At 36.7% G+C, this 26467-nt stretch overlaps 2 protein-coding genes across 5 annotated transcripts; both read left to right on the top strand.

Moving 5' to 3' along the window:
* The first annotated feature begins 7645 nt into the window (after positions 1-7645).
* On the top strand, positions 7646-12723 carry LOC106151087 (carbonic anhydrase-like). Its single transcript, XM_013524175.2, has 8 exons — positions 7646-7826; positions 9351-9374; positions 9549-9725; positions 10425-10573; positions 10834-10926; positions 11243-11309; positions 11530-11687; positions 11914-12723. Exons 1-8 carry the CDS (start codon positions 7760-7762, stop codon positions 12106-12108), a joined length of 930 nt encoding a protein of 309 aa, XP_013379629.2. The 5' UTR covers positions 7646-7759; the 3' UTR covers positions 12109-12723.
* A 5397-nt stretch (positions 12724-18120) lies between these two features.
* LOC106176726 (carbonic anhydrase 1) lies at positions 18121-26335 on the top strand. 4 transcript variants are annotated; one of them, XM_086999666.1, is made up of 8 exons: positions 18213-18421; positions 20120-20143; positions 22322-22495; positions 23005-23153; positions 24147-24239; positions 24553-24619; positions 25039-25202; positions 25928-26333. In XM_086999666.1, the coding sequence occupies exons 1-8, from the start codon at positions 18361-18363 to the stop codon at positions 26159-26161; spliced, it is 966 nt and encodes a 321-aa protein (XP_086855792.1). In that variant the 5' UTR covers positions 18213-18360; the 3' UTR covers positions 26162-26333. The 4 variants fall into 4 exon arrangements, with proteins under 4 accessions (XP_086855795.1, XP_086855794.1, XP_086855792.1 ...); XM_086999669.1 differs by lacking the exon at positions 22322-22495 and having other exon boundaries at positions 18121-18421; positions 25928-26335; XM_086999668.1 differs by lacking the exon at positions 24147-24239 and having other exon boundaries at positions 18211-18421.
* Positions 26336-26467: the final 132 nt, after the last annotated feature.

The raw sequence follows: 26467 nt of genomic DNA on the forward strand, positions 1-26467 counted from the left end.
TTTTTACCAACTCAATCAAATATTCCCTCAACAAGAAATGTCATTTAAATAAAAAAAAACAGCTCCCGAATGACAATTGCCATGGATGAGAAAATGTTGTTAGTCATCCAGTATAATAAGAATGATAAATATGAATAACTCTGATACTGGAACTTGGATTTAGCAACTGACCGACGTTTTATTACAGTAGATCAGGTTACCAGTCAATCCAGGCCATTTACCCAGTGAAAGGTCAAAGAAGCTATTGGCGACTTATTTACAAACAAATCTGTTTGAATTAGTCGGAGATCTAAATCCCAGCAAGGACCGGCAAAGATTAATGATCACTGACGTATCCATAATTTTGTTAGTGTGTGTGTGTGTGTGTGTGTGGAATTGGAGGTGGGAGTGCAAATATGCAACAAAAGGGCATTTACTTTAATGTGTATAGCTCAATGGTGGATAATATTGTCACACTTAAGAAGAAAGGGGCATGGGGGTACCTTAGAATCTGAGTAAGGGACACCCGTCCGCTGTGTACATGTATCAAAATGAAAAAAAATCTACATCATCAAAATCGGTGAAGCCAGGTGAAGAACAAGAGGAAAATAGAGACGCCAAGTGCAAAACAGGACACAACTACCGGTAAATACGAGACAAGAGAGACACGCGAACAAACATGAATTCAGTCTATGTTCGCGTGTCTCGACCGAACTACAGCATTGTACTTTTAAAGTTCCTCCATTTAGGACGAAATGTATGTTTATAAAGACTTAAAGTGCGTAATTACAGGAAAAATCGCTGGAGTGGGCAATGAAAAATGGACAATTATGGTAACTGGTTAAATTCCATTGAGATGAGCATATATAATCACACGGCCACTTTTTATCAAACCGCAAGTTTACAGTCTATACATATCACCTACCTACCGGGTATTACTTGGTTAAACAGTAAAAACTCAACTGAAAAGCTAAAAAGATGGGTTCATTACCTAATGTTGGTCCTATGATTTTGATAATGTGTACACAACAGGTTGAACAATTCAACAGATTGTCTCTCAAAGCGAGGATATTAAGGTGGAAATGTGGGTTGGAGATTTTCTCTTAAAATAAAGGTCTTAGCTTTTTTATTCCTGTCACATTCATTTAATGTGTCTTTAAAACATCTAATTATGCTTGAAACACAACTTCATCGTGTGACGTAATATTGGGATTTTGGGGACAAAAACACCATTTTTAGTTGTCTGATTTTCTCAGGCACTTGGACAGCTATAACCATGCTTTTAATGGTATTTTATAATACTACAGAAAGAAGGACATTTTTTGCTCTGTTTAATAATTACATGAAAACTTATGTGGCGAAGGGAGTCACCGGGATGTTTTGTAATGGAATTTAAAAAATAATTATGCGATAAGGCTGATATATTTGGTCTCCCTCGGGTGTACAGGTAGACAGTTATCAGGCCTTCCCAACTACCAGACTCGGCACCTACGGGTCTAGTATAAACCGGTTTATCTGACCACACTACCCGTTTTCAAGGTGTGTGTCAGATCGCATAAAAGAGTATCAGCCACCACACCGATTTTACCTGGTGCGCGATGTGATGGCGATGATCCTAGTAATAGATAGACCCCGAGTCAGCGAGGGTTATGTGGCATACACGAGTGCGAAGCACGAGTGGATGTCACATAACCCTCGCTGACGAGGGATCTATCTTATTTAGACCACGGGTCCATTAGCGGGTTATAACGCATTCATGCAAGACGTGCGGTTATGCGAGTTACACCACGTCTGAATCTTTTGTTCTTCACTTCCACCGTGGTCTAAAGCGGGGTTGGAAAGTAGTGCATCTCATCTACATTCATGCGCTGCTGCAATTTTCCCTGTTTATGCTAAAAATCTGACAATACCGCAATTTTTAACATAAAATTTAGGTTCGAACATAGCCAATGATCTGTCGGGGGTTAAATATTTTCTGGACGAGATTCAGTGAGTCGTCTGTCGCCATGTTGTCACTCGGAACTACACCAATGTCTCCGCACTCGACAATAGTATGGAGCTTGCGGAATGAGCCGAGGATTGCCGATTTCCATGTTGTTGTATTCATACGACTCCTACTTGACGAAAACGAGGCGCGATACCCGGATGACAGGTAGGCTTACAAAATTTGTGATGGGGTATGATACTCTTTTATGCGATCTGACACACACCTTGAAAACGGGTAGTGTGGTCAGATAAACCGGTTTATACTGGACCCGTAGGTGCTGAGTCTGGTAGTTGGGAAGGCCTGGTTATAGTTCGAATCGATAACGCTATCTCGTCAATCTTGAAAGCGAAGAAAACGAGCAAAAGCCGTTTCAGGGAGGTTAATCGTCCAAAATAGCAAATAAAATTGTTGACAGCTGTACCTGTTATCGTATTGACGATCGCGAAGATGGGTACTCCATTGCCCGTTGAAAATCTTATTTTTGTATCAATCTCACCTCCTGTTGGTAACTTTTTACCAAATCTTTTAACTTGACAACTAATTATTACTTGGCTCTACGTATATGACGATGGTGATAATTTCTGTTTTTTGGACTTTTTCTGAGCGACATTGACGTAAACATTTGGTCGAATACTCACTGGAATAATATAAAAGATTGCTTTACGTAAATAAGATGGTAGACAATCACAGCCTGCAATTTTACCTGAAGAAAAATTTAACATACAGATATAGACAATTAATTTGTAAATTTAGAACTTCATCCCATCCTTGAAGAATAGAGAAAGGTAGATATAGTAATATCCCTCGTAACCAAAGAATTTGTCAGTATTGTTCAAATGATAATGTTGTGAAATATGAGTATCATTTTATCTTGATCTGTAAATTGTACTCTGATTTTAGAAGATTTTATATCAAACAGTATTACTGGCGAAGACCATCGACTTTCAAACTAGTACAGCTATTAAATACTCATAATGTTACTGACTTAAAAAATTTAGCTAGATTCCTGTGTGCTGCCTGCAAGCTTAGAGAGGACACCATAAGCTTTTGAGTCTATCCAACAATATACGTTTATTGGTATATATACATACAAATATCTTCTGGTAAATTACTATGTAATACTCGCCTTATATAAAAAAGTCACACTGCTAATTTTTTTTTATTTTTTAGATATATATATATTTATATAAGTCTGTCCATCCATCACTCTTTAGGTATTCCAATATGTTAACAGTGGTTGTCACCACCACCTACACTTACCACAAATGTTATAGGCCTATGTTTGTTTTCTTGGTTATATGCCTATGTCAAGTTGATTCGGCAATAAACTAATCTAAGCTTTACGTAAATAAGACTTGAGTCCACATCCTAGCGTAACCTTTCACCGGGTGGCGTAAAATTTCAGAACATGTGCAATAAAAAAAAAAAAAAACTAAGCAAATAGAGCTAATGATATCGCTAGACTCTGTTTTTCGCGCTAACAATAGTAAGCTGAGATCACGTAAGAGCTGTAGTATTTATAACATTTTGATTTTTCAGAATTATTCATTTCGGATATGAGATATGAGCTGGAGAATAATCCCTAGCATTTTCAACCTAAATGCTGGTATGACGCGAGGTACAGTTCTGGATGCATGTATGCATGAAGTTACTAACAGGAGGTGAGATTGATACAAAAATAAGATTTTCTGACATCCAAATGCATGCAAACGAGCTAATTTCAACGGGCAATAGAGTACCCATCTTCGCGATCGTCAATACGATAACAGGTAAAGCTGTCGACAATTTAATTTGCTATTTTGGACAATTAACTTCCCTGAAACGGTTTTTGCTCGTTTTCTTCGCTTTCAAGATTGACGAGATAGCGTTACTGGTTCGAACTATAACTGTCTGTCTACCTGTACACCCGAGGGAGACCAAATTCACCATGCTTATAAAGTAAAGTATGCACTACAAGTGCTTTTTTTTTTAATTTTTGATTAATCCTCTCTTTTCCAATTTATTGACTTTGAAAGTGAAAATTTCTTAATATATTGATGTAATTTCACGTTTTTATAGATAACATCAACAATGAGTCTCTAAAGAAAAACCCCTGGCTCCCTTTTGTAGTACTTTGTTTAAGTGTTATAATACCATTAAAAGCATGATTATGGATTTCCAGGTGCCTGAGAAAATCAGACAACTAAAAATGGTGTTTTTGTCCCCAAAATCCCAATATTACGTCACACGATGAAGTTGTGTTTCAAGCATAATTAGATGTTTTAAAGACACATTAAATGAATGTGACAGGAATAAAAAAGCTAAGACCTTTATTTTAAGAGAAAATCTCCAACCTACATTCCCACCTTAAGAAAACCCCAGTGGTAGGGACTATGAAGATCAGTTTTATGAAGGGGACAGAGCGGCTGTCGAAACAAATAATGATACCCGACGGTAGAAAGGAACAACATTAATTTACCATTGGGATATTCCTACTCTTTGACCACAGAGGTTGCCACTAATTTGTTTCAGATTGTTTATCAATTCTGTAGCAGGCTGTACTAGACGCCCCTGTGATATCTGAGGTAAGGAGAAGTTCAAGTAAAGCTACATACACTGGACAATAGAAGTGTCACCCCTACTGAACCAATACTTTGGGGGAGGTAAATGACTGTGGAATGATATGCTCCTGGTATCATTTTAGTAACATCAAATTTCACAAAAAGACCAACAATACAATTCCATGGTACAGCGGTTTTATACTTATTATTCACATTATAAGTAGATCAGGCATTATAACTTTGACTACTCTGATTCCGGGGGTGACACTTCTATTGTCCAGTGTGTGTGTACATACATGTATTTTAGAAAGTTTGAAACTTTTCAGATTCGCCAATGTTGACTAAATGATCAAAGAATAAAATACCGTGGAGCGATGCTATGCGAAACACATATGGATTTTTGAAAAAATACATGATCGGTAAGAGAATTTTGATTCACTGCAAAAGGTTTGAATTTTTCAACTAGATAAATAATACATTTGGGGAATTATTTTTTATAATACTTTGATAACTGAGATTCTTTGTTGCTCATTTGATAATGCATGTTTTCAGGTGCACGCCTGGGCGTCTTGTTAGCAATAAAATGAATAATAATAACAACAACAGCAACAACAACAACAACAATAATAATAGCAACAACAACAACAAGAATAAATCCTAGGGGAACACAATTGCAATAGTGGTCCACACACCATTGGTACTACTGCATTCTTCTCTATCGCAATCTCTGGACTGGCTACCCATATTCTTGTTTTAATTGAAGAGAAGTTATCTTAAAAAAGATGTATAAACGCTAAAATAATGATTCTTACTATGAATTGTGCCTTCCCGGTGAACTTAATTTCACTTTATGTTCCGCAAAAAATCTTTTAACAAATACAGGACTTGACAGAAAAAAAAGAAAAGTAATCCATCACATTAAAAACATCATGCATTAAAACTAGCATCCAAAATTATCTTCTATCCTAGATTAAAACAAGCTAGCTGGTTTCAATTTCAGTAGAGGCAACGGTAGTCAGCAGCAACACCAATTATTCACGCATTGCTCACATGTGCAGTAAGGTCAGTGTGCAACTCACCAACACACTGTGCGCATATATCCTATACTTTATTCCTTTCTCTTGGTATCTACTTCCCCCCATTGAATTAATGGACCTTCTTATTATTATTACTATGGTTATACTATTGTTTATAGATATTAACCAATAAATATTAATTGTCATTGGCAATCATTATTGATGCTATAAAAAGATTGAGTAGGTTTGGTGACGATGCACTTTCTTAACAAGTGTCGTCAGTTTACACTACTAATATAGGCCCTATTCATACCGTGCCGGTACCGATATTTCTTTAAATATAGCTATATCTGTCGGAAATGTAAAATATTAGATACAACTTTCAATAAATTTGATTTAATGCAAAAGTCAAACGAATTTGACTTTGTCTAAATTTGTTTTTAAAAAACACGTGCAGTGGTTGTGGCTTTCATTTAGAGAAACATCCGTTTTGAATTTAAAGCTTACCTTTTTAGAGGCATTAGGTTAATTTCATTGCTCAAGTACAATTTATCAAATTCATGCAGTTAAGATGGTTTACTCTCTTCCCTTCACTTTCCCAGCAAGCAGTGTGCCTACTCAGTTCAGCAGGGGCAATGTTTTAATTGTTGGGGATTCTACATGTATGCTTACTCATCTAAAAGAAAACTTCTTCATTTCTTTTTTCATTTTCGGACCTTCACACCAAAATATTATCAATTTACGGTGCCAAAATTGAGCAGGTTTGTTCAGGCAGACAAAAAGCAAACCTGTCTCTCGCAAATTTTAAAATTTCAGTATTGCATGTCGGCACCAATAACATCAATTTACCCAGAGAAACTGTCAGCAGTTGTCTCCCAAAATTCCGCGCACCAATTTCTAAGGTTTGTGGTGTGAACCCCAACATCAAGTTTTGTATTTCTGCAGTAATACCCCGTGAGGTAGACAAATTAAAACCCATCACTCATCCTTTGGCACAAAAGCAATTTATCACTTCTTTGAACACAAATACAGCTTGTTGAATGAAAGCCTGTTTTTTTCATTGTCAATCTCTGCTCTCTCTCTCTCTCTCTCTCTATTTTTTTTTTTTTTTTGACAGTTCTGAGATATTCCAAATGCCCCAAGCTGAATAATTATTGGCACGTGATTGGCTGCATTTGACTTTTTTTAGGTATGTCATAAGATTAAAGGGATAACAACTGTTCATTTTGGCAAAAAATGAATTTTCCTGGGGTAAATGGCAATTTCCCCATACTTACCAATGGATAATGAATCCATTTCTACATTCAAAGTTAGTCCCTGTTTTTTTTCTAAAGAGTTTGTTTTTTTTTGTAATAATCTCTTATTTTTTATACTCAGTTAAAGAATGTGAAATATTTTTTTCAAACTCTTAAATACTTCCTCCTGCTCTTTAAAAATGTATTTGTAAGTGTCAAGTGTTGGCCCATTCACATACAGTACTTCTAACTCCCAAGACTTGAATAAAGTGTTCATATAATGACAGGCTTGACAATATTAACATCACTGTTGCAAATTTATGTTTTAATGTAAAAAAAAAAAAAAAAAAAAAAAAATTGAGGTGGATTTCAATGTCATCAGATTTTTATATTGTCGTTAGTTTGATCTAGGCCTAGACTATCGTTTGGAAAATTACTAACTAATTAAATTTAATGTTTTTGCAACATGAGATTATCCTTAATTTTGCTGGTTCACGTGTAGGCCTACACAGTACCTTGCTAACAATTCTGCTCTCCTCCCACCCCCAATTCGCCTTGGACAGGCTGACCACATCGTTTCAAATAACGTTTGTATGATCCTCTAAATTTGGCGTGGCAGTTTCGCCCCGGGTACATCGCCTTCGGTTAAAAACAACGTATTGTTTTTACTCATCTTTGCATTGCTGCCCGGCCAATGAAAAAGCGTATGTGTAATTACGCACAACTTATGACGTTTAAAGCGCGCAAATTTATTCGTAGCGCGACGTAACGCAATGGCGCGAGAAAACGACGACACATCACTACGCCAGTATGTGTCCCACTGGAACAATAAAACTTACGTCATCTGTGACGTAAGTAATAAAGATCTAGGGCGTCTGAGCGTCGCTACCTAGAAAAACCGGCAAGCTAGGCAAGCTATATACAGCTGATACACTACAGACCGAGTCAGTATTAACGTGCCCCGCATTTCAGCCTGGTTTCCAATTTACAAATCGTCGGGAAATGAATTTTCTATTGTCACTCATCTGCGTTGCGGTGAGTTTTTCGGTAGCTAAGGGCGACGGTGCAGGTAAGGCATCCGTTTAATAATCTGATTTAATTTTTTCAGTTACGTTAAAAATACACGTGTACGCTGTACCTGTGGTTTTTGCTTATTCGACAAGTTGTTATTATGTTTGATAGTGAATTATGCATTTGCGCACAAAGAGGGTGTTAATTCTAATATGTATGGCATAGATCTAGTGTTATTGTAAATAAAACGTAGAAATTATTCCTCACTGCACGAGTTACTTTTCTACTTAAATTTGGTAGACTATCGCATAAGCTCTCGTAAGTGACAACAACACACTGACAACAGCCAGAATAAACCGTATATTCCTGAAATTTAAATATATATCACAAGAAATTAACCATGCTTCTACTTGATATAAGAAATTTTGTACAGTATCACAATCCCAAAGTATATGGTATATTGTTTCTACCTCATCGTGGCAAAATGTGCACATAGGTGATTGAGAAAGGCCAGTTTTATAGGCGAAGTTATTTGTGAAGAATTCGATAGAATATTCGAAACTGGAACCACAGCATTTTTGTGTCCTTTACTGACACACGATTTTTCTTATATATTTTTTCCCAAAAAATTTGATCCCGAGGAATAAAAAAATGACCATTTTTCCTCAGAAATAGACTTAGCATTCGAGCTATATAATATATCGTACATATCTTTTGAGCCCCTTGTATGTTTTACGATAGCTCGTACACTTGTATACTTTCTGGTTGCCACGGACCGTAAGTTTTGGGTTTATGCGGATTATCGTTTTTACTTTACAGATCATTTATCGTTGCAATAGTACCATTGTATTGTAAAAAAGATGATTTTAATGTTAATGAGTTCAATAAATTCTTTATATGAATATAGTCTACCATTTTCATTAATAAGATCATTCACATGTCTATATCCATTGCCATACATACCTTTATGGAACATCGACGCTTTATTTACCCGCAAAGAGTTATTGTACCATAATGGGACTTTGTTCAACTTGGTAATTTGTTCTTGCTTTTTCAACAATTCCCGCCAAGCTAGAAAAACGTCCTTCCAAAATAAATTCTGTGTGCCAGTTTGACAGAAACGGAAATACAGTTTAACATCAAGTCTTTATGCAAAGGGATGTTTTGCCAAATACCGTCCGTATTTATCAACCTCACCCATGTTAATTTTAATGCCATTATTGAAGCTTCTATGTTTATCATATTTAGATGGGTTAGGTAGTGAAATAAAAAGATGATTAAATTTAGATATTATGAGACTTTTAATTACTGGTTTCAAAATTCGTCTTTCCCATTGTTTAAGTAATCGTTCAGTACTTTCAATTTTTCCTAACTTGTTCTAAGTCTTTTCCTAAGTTAATGCTTTTGAGTCTTATTTCATTGAAATCTTTATTGGCTTCCTAGTTATGCAGTTAGACCTTTCTGCCTCCCACTCCTCAGTCTCCTCTCTTTCTCTCCCCCTTAAAGTCAAACACCAACGCATATATGTACATATATACATATACATATCACTGAAATACTTTTTATTCTGATTTTTTTTCAGTATGGTCGTATTCAGGCAATACAGGTAAATAAACATCTTCATTCCTAAATAAGATTAATTTTTTAACTTCATTAATTGCAACACTGGTGCACTGGACAATATCGTTTTATTCGTGAATGAAGAATAAGATAAGCACAACTTTCCAACTGACAATCGATTACTACGTATGTTATACAAATATGCATTCTCATATCGCAGGACCAGCTGCCTGGAAAAACCTGACCGGTTATTCAGAGTGCGGTAATAACGCCCAGTCCCCCGTCAACATAGTGACTGCCGACGTCCAGGTTGATTCTACCCTTGACGATCTCGTCCTCACCAATTACGACGATTCCTCTACTAAAACTTGGACATTGTCCAACAATGGACACGCTGGTGAGTGGTCGTTTTCTTTTTTATTGGCATGATGTCATTTGTTTTGTCAGTATTGTTTTTTTTTATTTTCTTATAAACGTAAACACAATTATTTATATATAAATGAACATCAAAAATATATTTAACTGATTACAACAGTGTTTTTATGTAATAGTGATTAGTATAACCAGTTAGGATTGTAAGGCTCTGCCACATCAAGCGGTATGCTTTTTTGATACAATCAGTGCCGGTGTGACATTAGAGGAACTCCGTAGTCCTGTATGATCAGTACAGGTGAGGGTTAGCCGGGCTTACTATAAGGGACGAATTTCACCTGTACAAAGTAATGGGAAAGGGACTACGGTTCTTAGCTACCATTTCTGTCCCACTAGATCCTAACATGTAATTATAGGGAGTTTTACTTGTTTTCACAAGTTCGCTTCTTACTGTTTAGGTTGATGTGGAGAACGTTGCATTATGTATACATCAAAAATAATTAAAGGAATAAAATTGAAATCTAGTGAGCTCGTAGCTGGGAGAGGCCTGTAATTATAAAAGTGAACTTCCAACTACATGTACTGTTACAATTCTAAGAATTGGCTGTGCTGGATCGTGACTGCGCACGTGCGGGACGGGAAGGGATGTGTGAATTGAATATGCGCCACCAACCCTAGCAGTTTTTTCAGACACTACACATTTCCCATTTCTTATTTCTTACAGTGAAAGTCGATGTGGATGATGGCGGTTATCGACTGAACAGCAATAAGTTCTCACACGCATATAAACTGGCGCAGTTTCACTGGCATTGGGGTAACGGAAGCACCGAGGGTTCGGAGCACACTATCGATGGTACTGAATACCCACTGGAGGTACGTGTTTAGTTGTCAAGCTAATTTGATATTGCCATAGGACCTTAATGAATTTTAATACAAGTAGATGTGAAATGGAAACCATTAAAAAGTTGTGGAGTGAGTCCGAGTGAGCCAATAAGTGCGTGTTTGCGTACAGAGTGCACCTCTGCGTGCCTATAGTTCGTCTATGCCCAAACCTGTTTGTGGACAGTATTTTTAACCTCTCGGATATTATGGATGGAAATAAAATGGTAAATACATATTTTTTTCTATTTCAGATGCATTTCGTCCATTACTCAACTGCTTACAATGCTATCGGCGATGCCATATCCCAATCAAAAGGTCTTGCGGCTCTGGGCGTCATGTTTACAGTAAGTAAAATACCTTGTCGCTCTTTCCGTCACATTAACACTATATAAAATATTATAAGGCATTACTAATGTATAATACATCTCATGAAAAGTTCACATTAAGAAAATAACGCTAAATCAATACCTTTTACAACATAACTTTCACTTGCATAAATTTGCATCAATAAATTGTATTTAGTCGGTATTCATTTCTTATTATGAAGACTCTGTTTTAGTTTTACTATTTTTTCACAATTTGTTATTAAATGTAAATATAGTTTTCTTCATCGTCGTATTTATGTTGAAGTAACAGCTACACGCGCCTCATTACATTTAGATTCAGTCCAGCGACAATCAGGCTTTGAAACCAATTTTTGATCTGCTTCCAAACATACAATCTTCAGGTTGGTATAATATTCTATAAAACGTAATTATCATTCATTTATCATGTTAAAAACAACCTTGAATCAGCGATTGAAGTGCATAATGTGCTTTTGTATGTAATAAGTAGCAGTTTGTTTCCACAACGCGCAGTAGTTTACACAGAGTAAAAATTTTAGTTACGTAGGCAAAGTAAATGAATAAATAAAATTAATTAATTAACCTCATTTTTCAAATTAATAGGTTCTTCGCATACTTTTAACTATACCGGCAGCCTGATGAGCTTCCTGCCAAGCGATAAGTCGTATTACCGGTACATGGGCAGTTTGACGACTCCAGCTTGCCAAGAGTCCGTTGTGTGGACATTACTTCAAACGCCAGTCGGTATTTCTGAGGCTCAGGTGTGTACAGGATTTATTCATTATGTTTGCAAGTTTCTAGTGGGTTGTGAAAATGCAAATTTTGATTCCTTCCTTGGTGTGTGTTTTGTGCGTGTGTGTATGAGAGAGAGAGAGAGAGAGAGAGAGAGAGAAAGAGAGAGTGAGAGACGGTGATAGTCATTTTTTTCCTGAGAAGTCAAAATATTTTGAAAAAAATTAAAATTCGCTTACATATTTCTTATTCCAGATGAACCTACTTAGGACTAACCCAATGTTCGAAAACAACGGAGGCTATATGGTGAATAATTACCGCCCTCCTCAGCCTCTGAACGGGAGGACAATCTCCAAACCGGGCACCGCAGGCTCCAGTGCAGGTCAAGTCGTCCATTCCGTCGCAGCTTTTGTCCTCACGATGGTTGCAGCAGCCTTATGGTTTCTTTAAGTAATTGTATATGTTATATCAAATACTCTAAAATCAGATATCAAACTTACAAAACGTATGCAATGGTTGAATGCACAATTTCTATTCCCGATTCCGAAAAATGTTACATACAGTTTTAATGTGAAAAGAATTGTTGTTGTCTTACTTGCCAAACTAACTGCTGAGAAAATGAATTTATACTGCACTTATGCGTCATATTAGCATGTTTCCAAATGAAAACTATACCAAAGAAAATAATTTAGAGGCCAAAAGAGAGGCAGCCAAGGGCACGTTTCGGTATGACTATTAAAAACTGCAGGTTTAATATGAACAGAGTCTATTAATAAACACACAAAGTCCTACAGTATGACACAGCTGACCATGTGCGGATTTGACTGACGGCACAAGTTTACATACATGGCACATAATCATAGATAAAGAGTTTTTAATGTTGCTTTTGGGCCATGGAGCCAATACAAGGCAAAACAAAAATATTCAACGTTAATTATACATCTAATTTCTTGATACGAAGGCTTTTAGGAAACCGTATGTTCTATTTTGCGCGTTATATCTCTTATGCAACGATTATGTTATGAAACAGAAGAACGATCTGAAATAAAAAAGATGTCAAGTTGAGCCTTTCTATTGATATATATATATATATATATAACATGTTTCGTGATTATCTAGCTTGGTCGGTTGAGAAGATATATATAAACATCCCCATCCCCCGCCCACACTAATTTCAAAATCTCACTATCTCCACATCTGGTTTCTATCAAGCGCGTTCAGAGCTTGGGATAAACATACCGGTATAGCTCCTCGGGCCAGGAAATCAGGAGAGGGGGAGTAGAGAGGAGCATGTCTTCTCAATATGGAAATCTATATATTTTTGGTAATTTCCTTTTTAACATTTACGAACACTATAAAATACCCTTTCTCGAATTAATATCAGGTTCACACATTTCTGTAAATGTCCTGAATCTAAATGCTAATTAATGTAAAATGTCAGAGACTTTAATTTATGACGATAGAGAGAGGTAAAGGGCCTTAATTGTGCTCCTGCACCACCTCTCTCTTTGTTGGGAGGAACATGGCTTCTCTACCCTAGGTTCTAGATTTCACGACAGTGGATGGTATAATTGAGCAAATGAGGAATTCCCAGCTGCAGTCATAGAAGGATGGCGACATAAACACAAAATTAGTATTTCAGTGACAGAGAAATTCAGAAGCTACATTATTTCATTTTGATTTAGAAATTGAAAGGTTAAAATATGTTAGCTTTGCTGTTGCCTTGGATAGCAATAAAATCGTAAATGCATTCGGAATCAAAATATCATTATAGTATGTTTAAAAATTAAAATATTTGATTGATTAATGCCTGTTGAAAAAAGCGTTGGAGGCAGTACGTATTCCAGTTGATGGATTTGAACACCTTTGTTATTCAAACTTTTTGAGTCCGAAAATAATGCCAGAATTGCATCTTTAATGCCAACATTGTTTTCTTTTTTATAATTTTTCAACAGTGTCCTCAACTTTATGACCTTCTTATTTATAGTTACACCATGTGATATTATATAAGTTAAGTAAGCTTACATCTTGTAGTTTAGAGAACCGACCGGATGGCCTTGTGGTTAGAGTGTCCGCCTCCGGAGCGGGAGGACGTGGGTTCAAATCCCGTCCGGGGACATACCAGTCCTTAATAAACGGTACCTGCTGTCTCCCCGCTTGGCACTCAGCATAAAGGGGTTGAAGCAGGGGCCTGGTCAGGCAGGTTGGAAATGTTATATTAGCTATGAGCGCCTTATATGGCAGCCGAGCTGTATGCTCCCCAGGGAGGTGAGACCGCCTACGGAGTGCACCAGTGCAAAAATAACCAGGCTTCCTTGACTTAAATATTCATATATGTAATTGTATAACTTCAACCTTCGGGTTGCGATTTCTCCAATAAAGATTATTATTATTATTATTATGAAGTGTGAGATAATACACTGTCACCCGAGCGATATATGCCATAACACCTCGAGCGTCAGCGAGAGGTGTTCATGGCATATATCGCGAGAGGGTGACAGTGTATTATTTGACATACATACCGAGAACAAATACAGTCATTTCATCCTAAAACACCCCTAAAACCGAATAAAGTGACCCTATATCACGCTCTAGAGATGTTATATGAAATAAACTCGTCCACGTGCGCTGGTCACCTCCCGCCAAATTCTTACGTAATGCCTGACCAATTTGGTCATTTTTTGCTAAATACTTGTCATGAACGTTCAACTGGCGTGAAAAGTATTTAATCAATCGTCGACACTGACCATGCGCGTCTCAGCTGAGCCACACCTAGCTGGACCTGCTGCAGAAAAAGGTCCCACGGCAAAACCTCTACTTTTAAGTGACATTTCTTATAAACAAGGAGCGTCGGACCGGTGATATTTCTGACAACGAGGCAGTTTCGGAATATAGTCAAAATCAAACAGATGTGTATTACAAGTTCACAGGAGTAATAATTCTAATTTTTATTGTTATTTCTGACGACGAGGCGGTTACGGAATATAGTCAAAATCAAACGGATGTTTATTTCAAGTTCACGGGAGTAATAATTCTAGTTTTTATTGTTCTTTCTGACGACGAGGCGGTTACGGAATATAGTCAAAATCAAACGGATGTTTATTCCAAGTTCACGGGAGTAATAATTCTAGTTTTTATTGTTATTTCTGACGACGAGGCGGTTACGGAATATAGTCAAAATCAAACGGATGTTTATTTCAAGGTCACAGGAGTAATAATTCTACGTTTTGGTGACATGTTTTACTACGAGGGGGTTTCGGAATATACATGTGCTGGTTTCATAGCATGGAGCATGCTTCATGTAATTACAAGTTCAAAGGGGGAAATATTTGATTTTTACCGATATATCTGGTAAAGAGGAAGAATGAACAGCTTAAAAACAAAAGGTAAATAACACAGCCCTCGTTAAAAAGTTATAGATTTACAAAAAAAAATGTGTACGCACGTGTGGCTTAAATGTAAACTAATTCCCGTTTTCAAACCATATCCATATGGTATGAATTAGTGTAATAAAATTATAATTAATAATTGTTAAGCGTGAAATGTTTATGCAAATTTTTTAAGAGGGAGAGATTTTAAATTTGTCTACTGGTAGATATATAACGCAAGCAACGTCACTATTCTCTTGATGCCAAGAAGGTCTCACGATCAATCTGTCTTTGACTTCCAGCATTTAAGAGACCTCGACTGATTTAATCAAGATGTAGTCGTGAAATTCTAGACTACATCGAGGTTAAATCCGAGTTTTCCGAGAGACGCTACGCAGAAATGTCGAGTGAAGCGAGATATTTTTGGGTAGCGGCTCGAGGATGCCCTCGATCTTCACTGAAGCTTGTCTAAATGGACAGGCTTCAGTGATCATCATATCGCCACAGCAAATAACATCCCTAGGTATGTATGAAATACAAGAGCCCTAATACATATTATATGAACCTTAAAATGTTGATATTCTAAGCTTTCGTCTCTATGCTTAAATATCGTAAAATATGAATAACATAAAATGTGAAATTATTAATATTTAAAAATCTATATTAAAAAATCTAATCGGTCATTTGTCAATATTATTAGCGACTGCACTAGATAGATCCCCAGGGCAACTTTTTACATCATCCTTGTGGCTCTGTGACATCTGGTTTACCCCCTGCCGAATGTCAACCACTTAGAGCATATCGTGCAATAAGTTGACCTTGACCTGACCTACTTTCCTAAAATTGGGTCACATGACATAGAATCATTGTGTGACCTCACCTATGAAAGGATTTGTCAAAATCTTGAAAATTCTAGGAAATATTGCATTTTGAAAATTGCAAAATTTTCACTTTAAAAGGCTCTGTGACCTTGAAAATAAGGTCAAGGTCAATGAAATTGGGTGGACCGGAATAACTTTTCATAGGCTATCAGTATGAATTTTTTCAGAATTTTAGAAAAAAAAATTTTGACGAAAAATAATAATAATAATAATAATAATAAGAAGAAGAACAGCAAAAACAATAGTATTCCCCTATGGGGAATCCTAATAATAATAATAATAACAACAACAAGAAGAAGAATAAATCCAAGGGGAACACAATTGCAATAGTGGTCCACACACCATTGGTACTACTGCTACTTCTCTATCGCAATCTCTGGACAAGCTTCCTCATAAAACCCATGCTCTGGTTTTAATTAAAGAGAAGCCATCTTTTAAAAAAAGGAATAAATGCTAAAATAATGATCTTAGAGATCTCAACTTTGAATTGTGCCTTCCTTCCGTAGATCTACTTTATTTTACTTTATGTACCGGAAAAAGAACATTTTAACAAATCTGGGACTTGACAGAAAAAAAGAAAGCTCATTCATCACATTTAAAAATTCATGCAGGACCCAAAATTTATCTTCTATCCTAGATAAAAACAAGCTGGTTTCAATTTCAGTAGAGGCAACGGTTGTCAGCAAAAACACCAATTTTTCAAGCATTGCTCCGAGAAAAGTTAGTATGCAACTCACCAACGCACTGTGCGTATACAGTATATATATCCTATATATACGGCATTGAAAGGGGGACCAAGGTGAAAGGAGTGAGCATAAATATAATTTAAGCAGATCCGTATACACATGTATGTATTCGTATGGCGTATGTTATCACTCGTATAATGGCGTAGTATGCCTATTAGAAGGTCGATTACAGGAGACACTAGTTATTACAGCAGACAATTCGGGGGGGGGGGGGGGAGGGAGAAGGAGGAGTGAGTATCTGAAGAACGAGGAATATTGGGGTCTGATTAACCTTTTCTTCTCTGCTTTATTGAGCGCAATTCTAACCAGTACAATAGCGGTTGATTAACCTTCAAGGGTCTGGGGTCATATCCCTCATCCCTATACTTTTTCAGATTGATCAATACATTTCAAGTATAATAAACACGCTTGTCATTTTAGGTCTTTTGGGATCTCTCCAGGGCATTTCTAGAAAAATATGATGTATGGTACTATGAGATTATGAAACATATGAATCTTGTCTTGCAGATTTGATGGTTTTTCTTTGCCTGCAGATGATGATTTCCGTTGGGGGAATATTTGGGACATTGAGCTCAATTCTTAAATTGAATACATTAAACTAAACTCACATGATGTCAAATTTATTTTTTCAGTGTAAGATGATTGATTACAAAATACCTTGCATCTATGTTCTCATTTGCAGATAGATCTCCGAAAAACATAAAAACCCATTTGAATAATAGAGTCTTAATCACTACATGTACTTCTAGGTTATACTCCAGGCATGCTACAAAACTGCAGCTAAATCTCAAGAGTTATTACCAAGTATCCACTGTAACTTTGAGCGCAGCTGACGAAAGACTTTTTTCACTGTGATAACGAATAGTGTTCTTCGAAAGAGTCATGAAATAGGCTTTATCAAAAATGTCGTTTTTTATAGCTACTGGGATTTATTTGTTTCATACATATTTAATTTTGCCATACACGCATTACACTAATCAATCACAATACGCGCTTTGCTTTGTTACAAAAATTTACCCCTTTCCTAAGAAGAGAATATTGAGGGCCACAAGGCGTCTCTTCGATCTGGTAAATTTCTCAGCACTTTCCCACTAATAAACTTAGGCATTACCGTAATATGGCACTGCAATGTAAAGATTTTTCTGCACGGTTATTGACCTATACAGCGGTGTGCGGAACTTTCGTTTATATGCAGGGCGCTCGGTAGGTATCGGTGAGGTATGCCTACATAAACCTAGACCCATATAGTTCACAGAGTTCACCAATACTTTTATGGATTCTGGTGTTTTATGGTTTTTATAGTTTTATGGATCCCATCAAGAGCAAAAGAGCAAGTTCAGACTATGATAAAATATTTATATTGTCTAGCTGTATAAATTTAATCAGAGAGTAACCATTAATTTGAGCTGGTCGCGGTCTGGTCATTCATATTGTTTGGTCAGTCAATTTTTTTAGAAAAAGGATTGTTAATTACTCAAATTAGTCGTGCGTGATCGTAACCATTAACGGGTGTTTTGCATGATTTGATCCACTTGTAACTTGCATAAGGCTACATTTGGGTTACAATGCAAGAAGCTCCCCTCGGAGTCATACCTGGCTGGCTGCAAATAGACCAGTTGACTATATGATGTGTGAACAACGTGCTATTTCTGACATTCGTTGACAGCCAGTAACACTGTGAAGTCCCAGACAGCTGATCTGGCAGAGATGACATCAACTTTTCTTTCACTGCTTTTATGTAGCTTGCAGGCTCTGGTCAATGTTTCTGGTAAGTAGCAACTATATCGGTACAGTTATCTTATTCATTGTATCTATATATCCGAACACAGCTGAACAGACAGTGAGTTTTACTATTTCTGTAATATTGAAGACAGGGATAGATATTAAAAACCTGTATTATTTACATGTATCACTATAAATATGTGTTACCCTGTCTCCACATGCATGGTTAGAGGGCGTTTAAGTGTGTTGGTATTACCGTGGTGTGTGTGTGTGCGTGATCGTTCGTTCACGTGTCGAACGTGTTTCACGTGTATTTGTGTCAAGGTTGAACGTAGTAAGGGCGCTGAATGAGCACACACGGTTTCCACGTTATTCAGTTCTACGCCTCGTGCCTCATGCAGGCTCGTTATTCAGATAATTCTCATTTCGTGACTTGAATAACGTACATGTACCTGTACATAGAACATGTATCACATGTAGTATATTTACTACGCTGTTTAGAATACAGCGTGTTAATGATAATGACGCGAGACAACTACATGCACACTTAACAACCACCCCAAGGAACAGTTGTTACTCGTCGGGCTTACTCAACAGTTATATATCCTTGTACATGATATCTCGCCTCAGTTTACTTCATATTGTGTAGAAGTGAAGCATCCTATTTGTTAAGCAAATATTCAGCGTTCGAGTTTATATGTTGCTCGCGTCAGCAGAGTGATGAAGAATTTATAGCTAACGTTCTATGAGAGGTCATAGTATTATCTCAGTCTCGAAAATATATTGTTGTTTCATAGCTTACAAGGAAGCGGCTTATAAGGATTTGAACAAAGAGTACTAAATCTTTGCGTGGATTGAAATTGCCTGAGCATTCAAATCAGTCCTTTTAAGATAACAAAAAACACCCTTTTTTATAGGTTGTAATACCTCTTTTCGGTCTTTTAACCGACCAGTAGTTCGCTGGACGTTACTGACTTCGCACTGCACCATATATGTATATATATATATATATACATGGTCTAGGGAAAAGTGAGAGAACCCGCAAAATGCTTTACATTAGCTCCCGTTGTCCAGGAAACGGCGAAAACGTGAAGCCATGCAGTCATCAGCCTTGTTTTCTTGTGTGCCTTGCTAACGTTGCTGTATCGAATATACATGCAAACCTAACCTAATGAAGTGATCAGCGTCATTAGTTCAAATTGCATCCAATCTGACTTGTATGGATTTAGTCCCAGTTTCAGCCACTAGGCTATATAAAAGCATCGACTGAAGCATGCTTCTAATATAAAGCAAAGCTGATGAACATCAGTGTAAAATCTTGTTTAAGCACAGCCCACGCTTCAGACGCACAGACATTCGCAAATATTGAGGTATATTAGACCCATACACTGCATATTGCCTGCGCGAAACGTGTAGTAAATTGTTAAGGAGAATAAATAATGGAGAGGATAGCGGTTACTTGCCCCGTGATATGTGTGTGTTAGTCATATGTAAGTTCAGTTAAGTTATAATTACCTGATATAGTCACTTAATGTACCGTCGGTGTATGGTGACCATTTTTACTGGCTGTAGAAAATGAAAAAGAGGATAAATAAATAAATAAATAAATAAATAAATAAATAAATAAATATTATAATACGTTGAAATAAATATTATAATACGTTGAAACCAGTGTGTAACAGATCTGGCTGAAATTTTACTTTTTGTAAAAAAAATATTGTCAGCTTATTTGTTTTTTTTTCAGGATGGACGTACGACGGAAAAACAGGTGAGGCATATTTACTTTAATAAAAAATGTGGCGGTCACAAAATGTGATGAGATGCATGTTCCTTTCAGTCGGTAGTAAACAAGAAAAATTAGGACTCGTAAAAAGGGGATACAAAAAGAACCACGATTGTGGTGGGAAATTGTATACTCTGCACAAAATGCGATTTAGGTTCTTTGCTATTTTTCAAGTTGGGCCAACTAAAATGGTCCATTTCTTTTCAGAAAAAGATCCACTATGAAACTGCCACATGTAAAGACAGATTTAGAACAGTGCTTTTACCTTTGAAATAAGAGTCCCAGATTCTTATTGAACATTGGAGAAGCGGTGAAGTATGGGGTGAATCCCATGAATGAATACCCGAACAAGTTGAAAAATACCACTGACGCTATGAAACACAAGACCAATTTGATCTCAGGTCATACAATATTTCTTTTTTTCGGCATTTTTACCAAAGAAAACGAATTGTATATTGAGCATATCTATCGTATTTCGTTTTACTGCATAAGTGGCTGTTACAATATTACATGCGTAACTATCACTCTATCGTTCACTAGTTTGTTTGTTGGCGTATACAGCGAACCCTTGCACAATTTCGCGTTTTTGTCGTCCGGGTAGTTGTCAGCTAAGCACTTGATGACAGGTTTGATTTGAAAGATTTCTGCAAACCTGGTATTATCATATCTGTCATATGCACTTACAACTGACCAGATCACAATAATTTGCACTTGTCTCCGTAATAAACATGGTTAGCTCAGGGCATAAAGATTAAGTTATTTTGTCTTTATGCTTCCTTTCATTTCAACCTATATATGATTTATTAAAGATAAAAACCAGTCTGGGCTTTAAAGTAAAATATTCCTTTCAATAATTTTGAATTTTTTTTATTCTTATCAAATTAATTAAATGAATTAAATGAATTAAAGTTGGGGTGCTTTTGTAAACCGTAGCTGATCCATACATAGTGTATTTGAAACGGATCAAGGTTGATAGAAATCGTATAATTCGAAACATAAAAAACACTTAATTGAGTACTGATGTTGTACAGCAAATTACTTACACTTTTGCCATATACAGAAAACAATTAAAGCGGAATCAAATGAGTAAAAGGGACAAAGAGTTATTGAGTGTAAGTTAAGTTTCTCCAAGAGTCAACAAGTGTAGAACATGTTTTTAGTGTCAGAAAAAGATGGAAAAGGTCAAAGTCAGTAACAGTTAATGTGATTGGTTAATTTCATAACATATAATAATTTTGATCATCTATTTATCACATGATAGCTGAGTTTTGGATAAGGTCCAAGCATGAGTAATCCAAATAATATTTTAGATATCTTTAATTGAAAACAAGTTTCTTAAGGATTACCTAATAAGGAAATGTTGCATAGTGACTTGCAACATGAGAATGGAAAATATTTTGTAATCACGCAAAGACAATGGAAAAGAAAACAAGTAAATGCGTGATCAGTACGGAGAAATTGAGTTTAAATATTTGTGAAGTTGTATGAAGAGAGAGTCGGTGAATAAACGTTCGAAAAACTGCTGTCGTCATTCCTCACTATAACACTGATCATCAGAAATAAATTGAGCGAGTTAAGTAACACGTGGTCCATATCGGTACTGAAGGTGGATCAAACACGGAGATTCCACAGAGAGGAGCACAGCGGCGATCACCAATACAAACTGGATATTTAATATTGCAAACTTGCATTATGCGTTGTTTTCGCTTTACTGCCAATTCTTTATAATCACAATAAGATAACCCTGCTAAATGCTGAAAATTTGATTATTCATTTCGAATACCCAAACTCTCGTCTATTTGAATTGTTTGCTGCAAACATTATGGGAATGGTTCTTGATTATCTGTCTATCAAACATTTTTTTGAATTAATCATGGCTCACGCTGCGCTCTGCTTTCTGTAACCTTCGGTTTTACACTGATCTTTTTTTATCTTGGATTGCATTTTTTTTTTCAATAATGATTTAGAATAAGTCCATTTGTTTTTATTTTGTTGCAGAAACAAAGCTGGCTTATCGGTTGATTTATTTGCGATAAAAATTACTTAAAGAATATAATTTGCTTACACTTTGTCAAGACGATGATGCAAATAATAAACTGGTGATGATGACGATTATTTAGAACACTTACGATGCTTTTTCATACCATTATTCTGTTCTTTTAGGCGTAGATCAATGGGCGAAACTTTTTGCACCATGCGGAGGACAAAAACAGTCCCCAATAGACATTCTGTCTGCCGATGCAGAGGAAGATTTAACTCTTAAGCCTTTCAAGCTGAACGGTTATAACAGCGTCCCAGCGAACGCCGAGTGGGTGATAGAGAATAACGCGCACACAGGTAATAAACTAAAAGAACGCTTGAAAGCAGGATCCAGCGTTGTGCTGGATCCAAGGGTAAACTAACGGTACGTGAAATTGTCGTTTAGCCAAAAGTTGCATAACGGGATGAAAATGTTTGGTATCTTGTTTGTGTAAACTTCACAACACGAACTTCCACATGTAGTCTTGCTGGAATTTTGTTTATTAGGTTTTCTTTTTTTTTTGTTGGTAAGATATCGAGGCAGGAGGATCGAGTAAAGGGTCATGGATAGTCTGTTCGGTATTTGCGTCCCTCAAACAGCTGGACAGCAACAACAATAACATCTTGTATTTTCATAATTTGCATCGTTCGTAATTTGTTATTATTTATACAACAACAATCATATTTGTTCTTGTTACAATAGGTGGATTATGCCGATCATCACACTCTGTAAACAACAAAAGACGGAGTATTTTTATATATTATATAAGAAAAATTAGACACAGTTTGATTCAGACATTAATATATATATAATTTTTCTTCGACAGTCCAAGTTAATATTAAATCGGGGGAATACAGTGTCCAAGGTGGAGGTTTGCCCAGGAATTACAAACTGCTTCAGTTCCACTGGCACTGGGGTATGACCAGCAAGGAGGGCTCAGAACACACAGTTAATGGGAAAAGCTATCCCATGGAGGTAATCGAGAAAAAATATTTTATTTAGAGTAGATGTACTGAATATTATATTATAATATAGTATAATATTATATTATATTATACTATATTATGGCACATAAGGAGGGGAGGGGCAATAAAACAAACACACACACACACACACACACACACACACACACACACTTGAAGAAACGACACAAATAGCATATAAACCTAGATATTTTAAGGTAAGCATGTTCGTTTTGAGTCGGTTTTTATAGATAAATTTCGATAAAAAAAGACCAGCAAATCAAATTATTAAAGACGACGATCAAATACCCCTGTCGGGAAATACCCCAGTCTCCCTGCCTACAGTATCAGCGTCAGCAGAAAGTGATTAGCAATCTGCTTTGAAGAGATCGACTTCAGCTCGAAGTAATTCAATATGCCGGATAAGTCCTCTTCTAAATAAGAAATTAGTTTTACTCAATTTCATCACAAATACACGATGATGCCGTGATGATAAAACGCAACAGGTCATTATTGACGGACAGCCCTATCTTTGTCCGCAGACACAAATACTTGTGCTTAACTATCTACAGTGGACTTAACAGACAAAATGCATATATCCGTACATAAAGCCGTGAACATGATTTGTCACCCATCTTTCAGGTGTTGAGTTGTCAATTCATGTAGTGGTATTTTGTCAGTTTGCTACTTTCAAACCGACACACCCCACTCACCACAGTATGGGGCGGGAATCTTTGTCTAATAATACGTCTACATAGCTTGTTTTTCATTTTGGTAGTCATTTTTTTAAAACTCTTTATCTTCAATTCGATATTTTTTATTTGTAAAGCTTTAGATTTTAAATCATGAATAGGGCGCGCCTATGTTGTGCGAAAAAAAAAAGTAATCCATATCGATTAGATACATCATTTGTTGTTGATAGGGGCCTATATTGTGAGTTTTGTAAAAGCGACGGCTTACTTTTTTTATCAAACCTAACGCCAACATATATCTTTTTTCTTAACAGCTTCATTTAGTTCACTATGCGTCAAATTACACGTCGCCTGGAGATGCGCTCGATAAAACCAACGGGTTGGCAGTGTTGGGTTTCTTCATAGACGTACGTATTGAGAAGTGAAAAATCCAAAGTAAAGGGGCATCGGTGCTCAGTTTGCGAAAAAAAAAATCAAGGTTCAGTTTTAATCAAACAATTTCAAAAGAGCAATCGGTGTACTGATATGATTTTTTTTACGTAGGAAGCATTATTTCATATGTCTTTGTCACCTTGACGATATTTGAATGTGATAATAGGTAACGTGTCTTTTCCCTTGAATTTCTCGTTTTGCCACCAATATTATTAATAATAATAAGAAAACAGCAACAAAAACGACACGTGCAAAACAGATGCCACTCCACTGTTATTTGATCCACAGGTCCAAGCGGAAGATAATCCATTCTGGGAAGGCGTAGTAAATATGATGTCTAAAGTTGCCTATGGAGGTAAATATAACTGCTACGTTTGACAAGTTGATTGCTGACAAGATGGAGTGACGACGGAAATTGTGAAAGCATAATGTGCAGCGGCACTGATATCTCTATTATACCGACAAAACCCCCATCAATTTATTTAAAAGGTGTGGAGGTGGTGTGTGTGTGTGTGTGTGTGGGGGGGGGGGGGGGGGGGGGGGAGAGAGAGAGAGAGAGAGAGAGAGAAGGGGTGATAGGGCACCTCTAAAGCTAACGCGGTGGTACGTGCCCGCTGTGTCCTTCCCTGGATTCCCCCATTGTGATCTAAAATGTATTGCGAATATAATGCAATTTTTAATTTAATTTATGCAGAACATTTACTTTTCGATATACAGTAACTCTCAGTACGGTGCGTTTTTCCCAGAAAATCTGACATGTTTTATACACTTCAGGTACCAGTGCTCCTATGCCTCCCGTAATCCTGGCAGAACTTTTACCCAACCCAGACAAACTGAACGAGTTCTACCGTTACGGAGGAAGTCTTACGACCCCTGGATGCTTTGAATCTGTCATATGGACCGTTTTCACTGAACCAATTCGTTTGTCCGAGAGACAGGTGAATGACCTATGTTATCCTATGCTTCGAAATATATAATGGGGTGTCACTATAACCGAATTTTGTGGATGAAAGGTGCTTGCAGCCAGTTTGTCACGCTAGATTACTAGAGCGGTTGATCTGTTCAAACTTAACAATCTAGAACTAGAGTGAATTATAGCTGTGTTCCAAGAGCAACTTACCAGCGGAAAAACTATCCTTTGTTATGTAATAGAACAAGTCGAAAGAATAATTATATGTAATTTTTGACATTTCAATCAAAAAGATATTACGCCCAGAGAGAGAGAGAGAGAGAGAGAGAGAGAGAGAGAGAGAGAGAGAGTGCAAAAGGTTTTTTCCGGATTGCCTAACGCACGCCTCTCAAAACTACACATTTCTCAAATAAGGTCTTGATGTCCATCAATACAAATTTTAATTGAAGAAATGGAATTTTAGAAATTTTTGCATTACACATTAATGTTATTATACGAGTTCTTTGATTGTTTAGATATGTACAGCTATGATATACTGTATGCCATGCTTAAAATTTAAATGGGTCGGGTTAGTTTATTTTTTAATTGCAACAGGAGTTTACTGCGATTATTGATGGTGATGTTAATTAGGACAACTGAATTATGAAGCATAAAAATAAGAGATCAGCTTGTAAATTGATAACACCAGTCTTCACTAGTGACCAAAACAGCTACCCCATTTGTTCTAACATGTGGAACATTTTCTATTTTCAGCTCCAAAAATTCCGCCTTTTCCTCAGGTTTAATAAAGCCGGAGAAGCCCCTGAACCCATGGTTAATAACTACCGCCCAGTTCAACCTCTTTATGACCGGCTGGTATACAAAAGCGTATCTGATGATCGTCGTGGTTGGAGTATGGAATTGTTCCTTTTGCTTGCAGTTATGGCCGTGGCTTGCATGTTCTACCAATCCGTCACCAAGACCGTTACCACAAAAAAGGCGGATTGAGTCTTTTGGAGGAGGGAGTGAAATATATACCCTTGGCAATTATTGATATTGCAAAGAAAAGTACAAACACTTTTTACAACAGCATTATTATCTGCAATACAACCGAGTTGGCAGATTGAAATATTAGTATTTTGGGGCATTTGTTTTTTGTTTGTTTTTATTAATTTTTTTTTTTTTTTTGGGGGGGGGGGGGGGTGGTAGAGAAGGGCTGGTGAGGGGGGTGTCTGATTGTTAGAGAAAAATAAATGGATGTGCACAAACATGTTGCAGCAATAAGAACCACATGTGAATGCACTTCATAGGACG

This window comes from Lingula anatina, chromosome 1, assembly GCF_051362555.1.
Source record: "Lingula anatina isolate TDL-2025a chromosome 1, LinAna3.0, whole genome shotgun sequence".
Taxonomy (NCBI): domain Eukaryota; kingdom Metazoa; phylum Brachiopoda; class Lingulata; order Lingulida; family Lingulidae; genus Lingula; species Lingula anatina.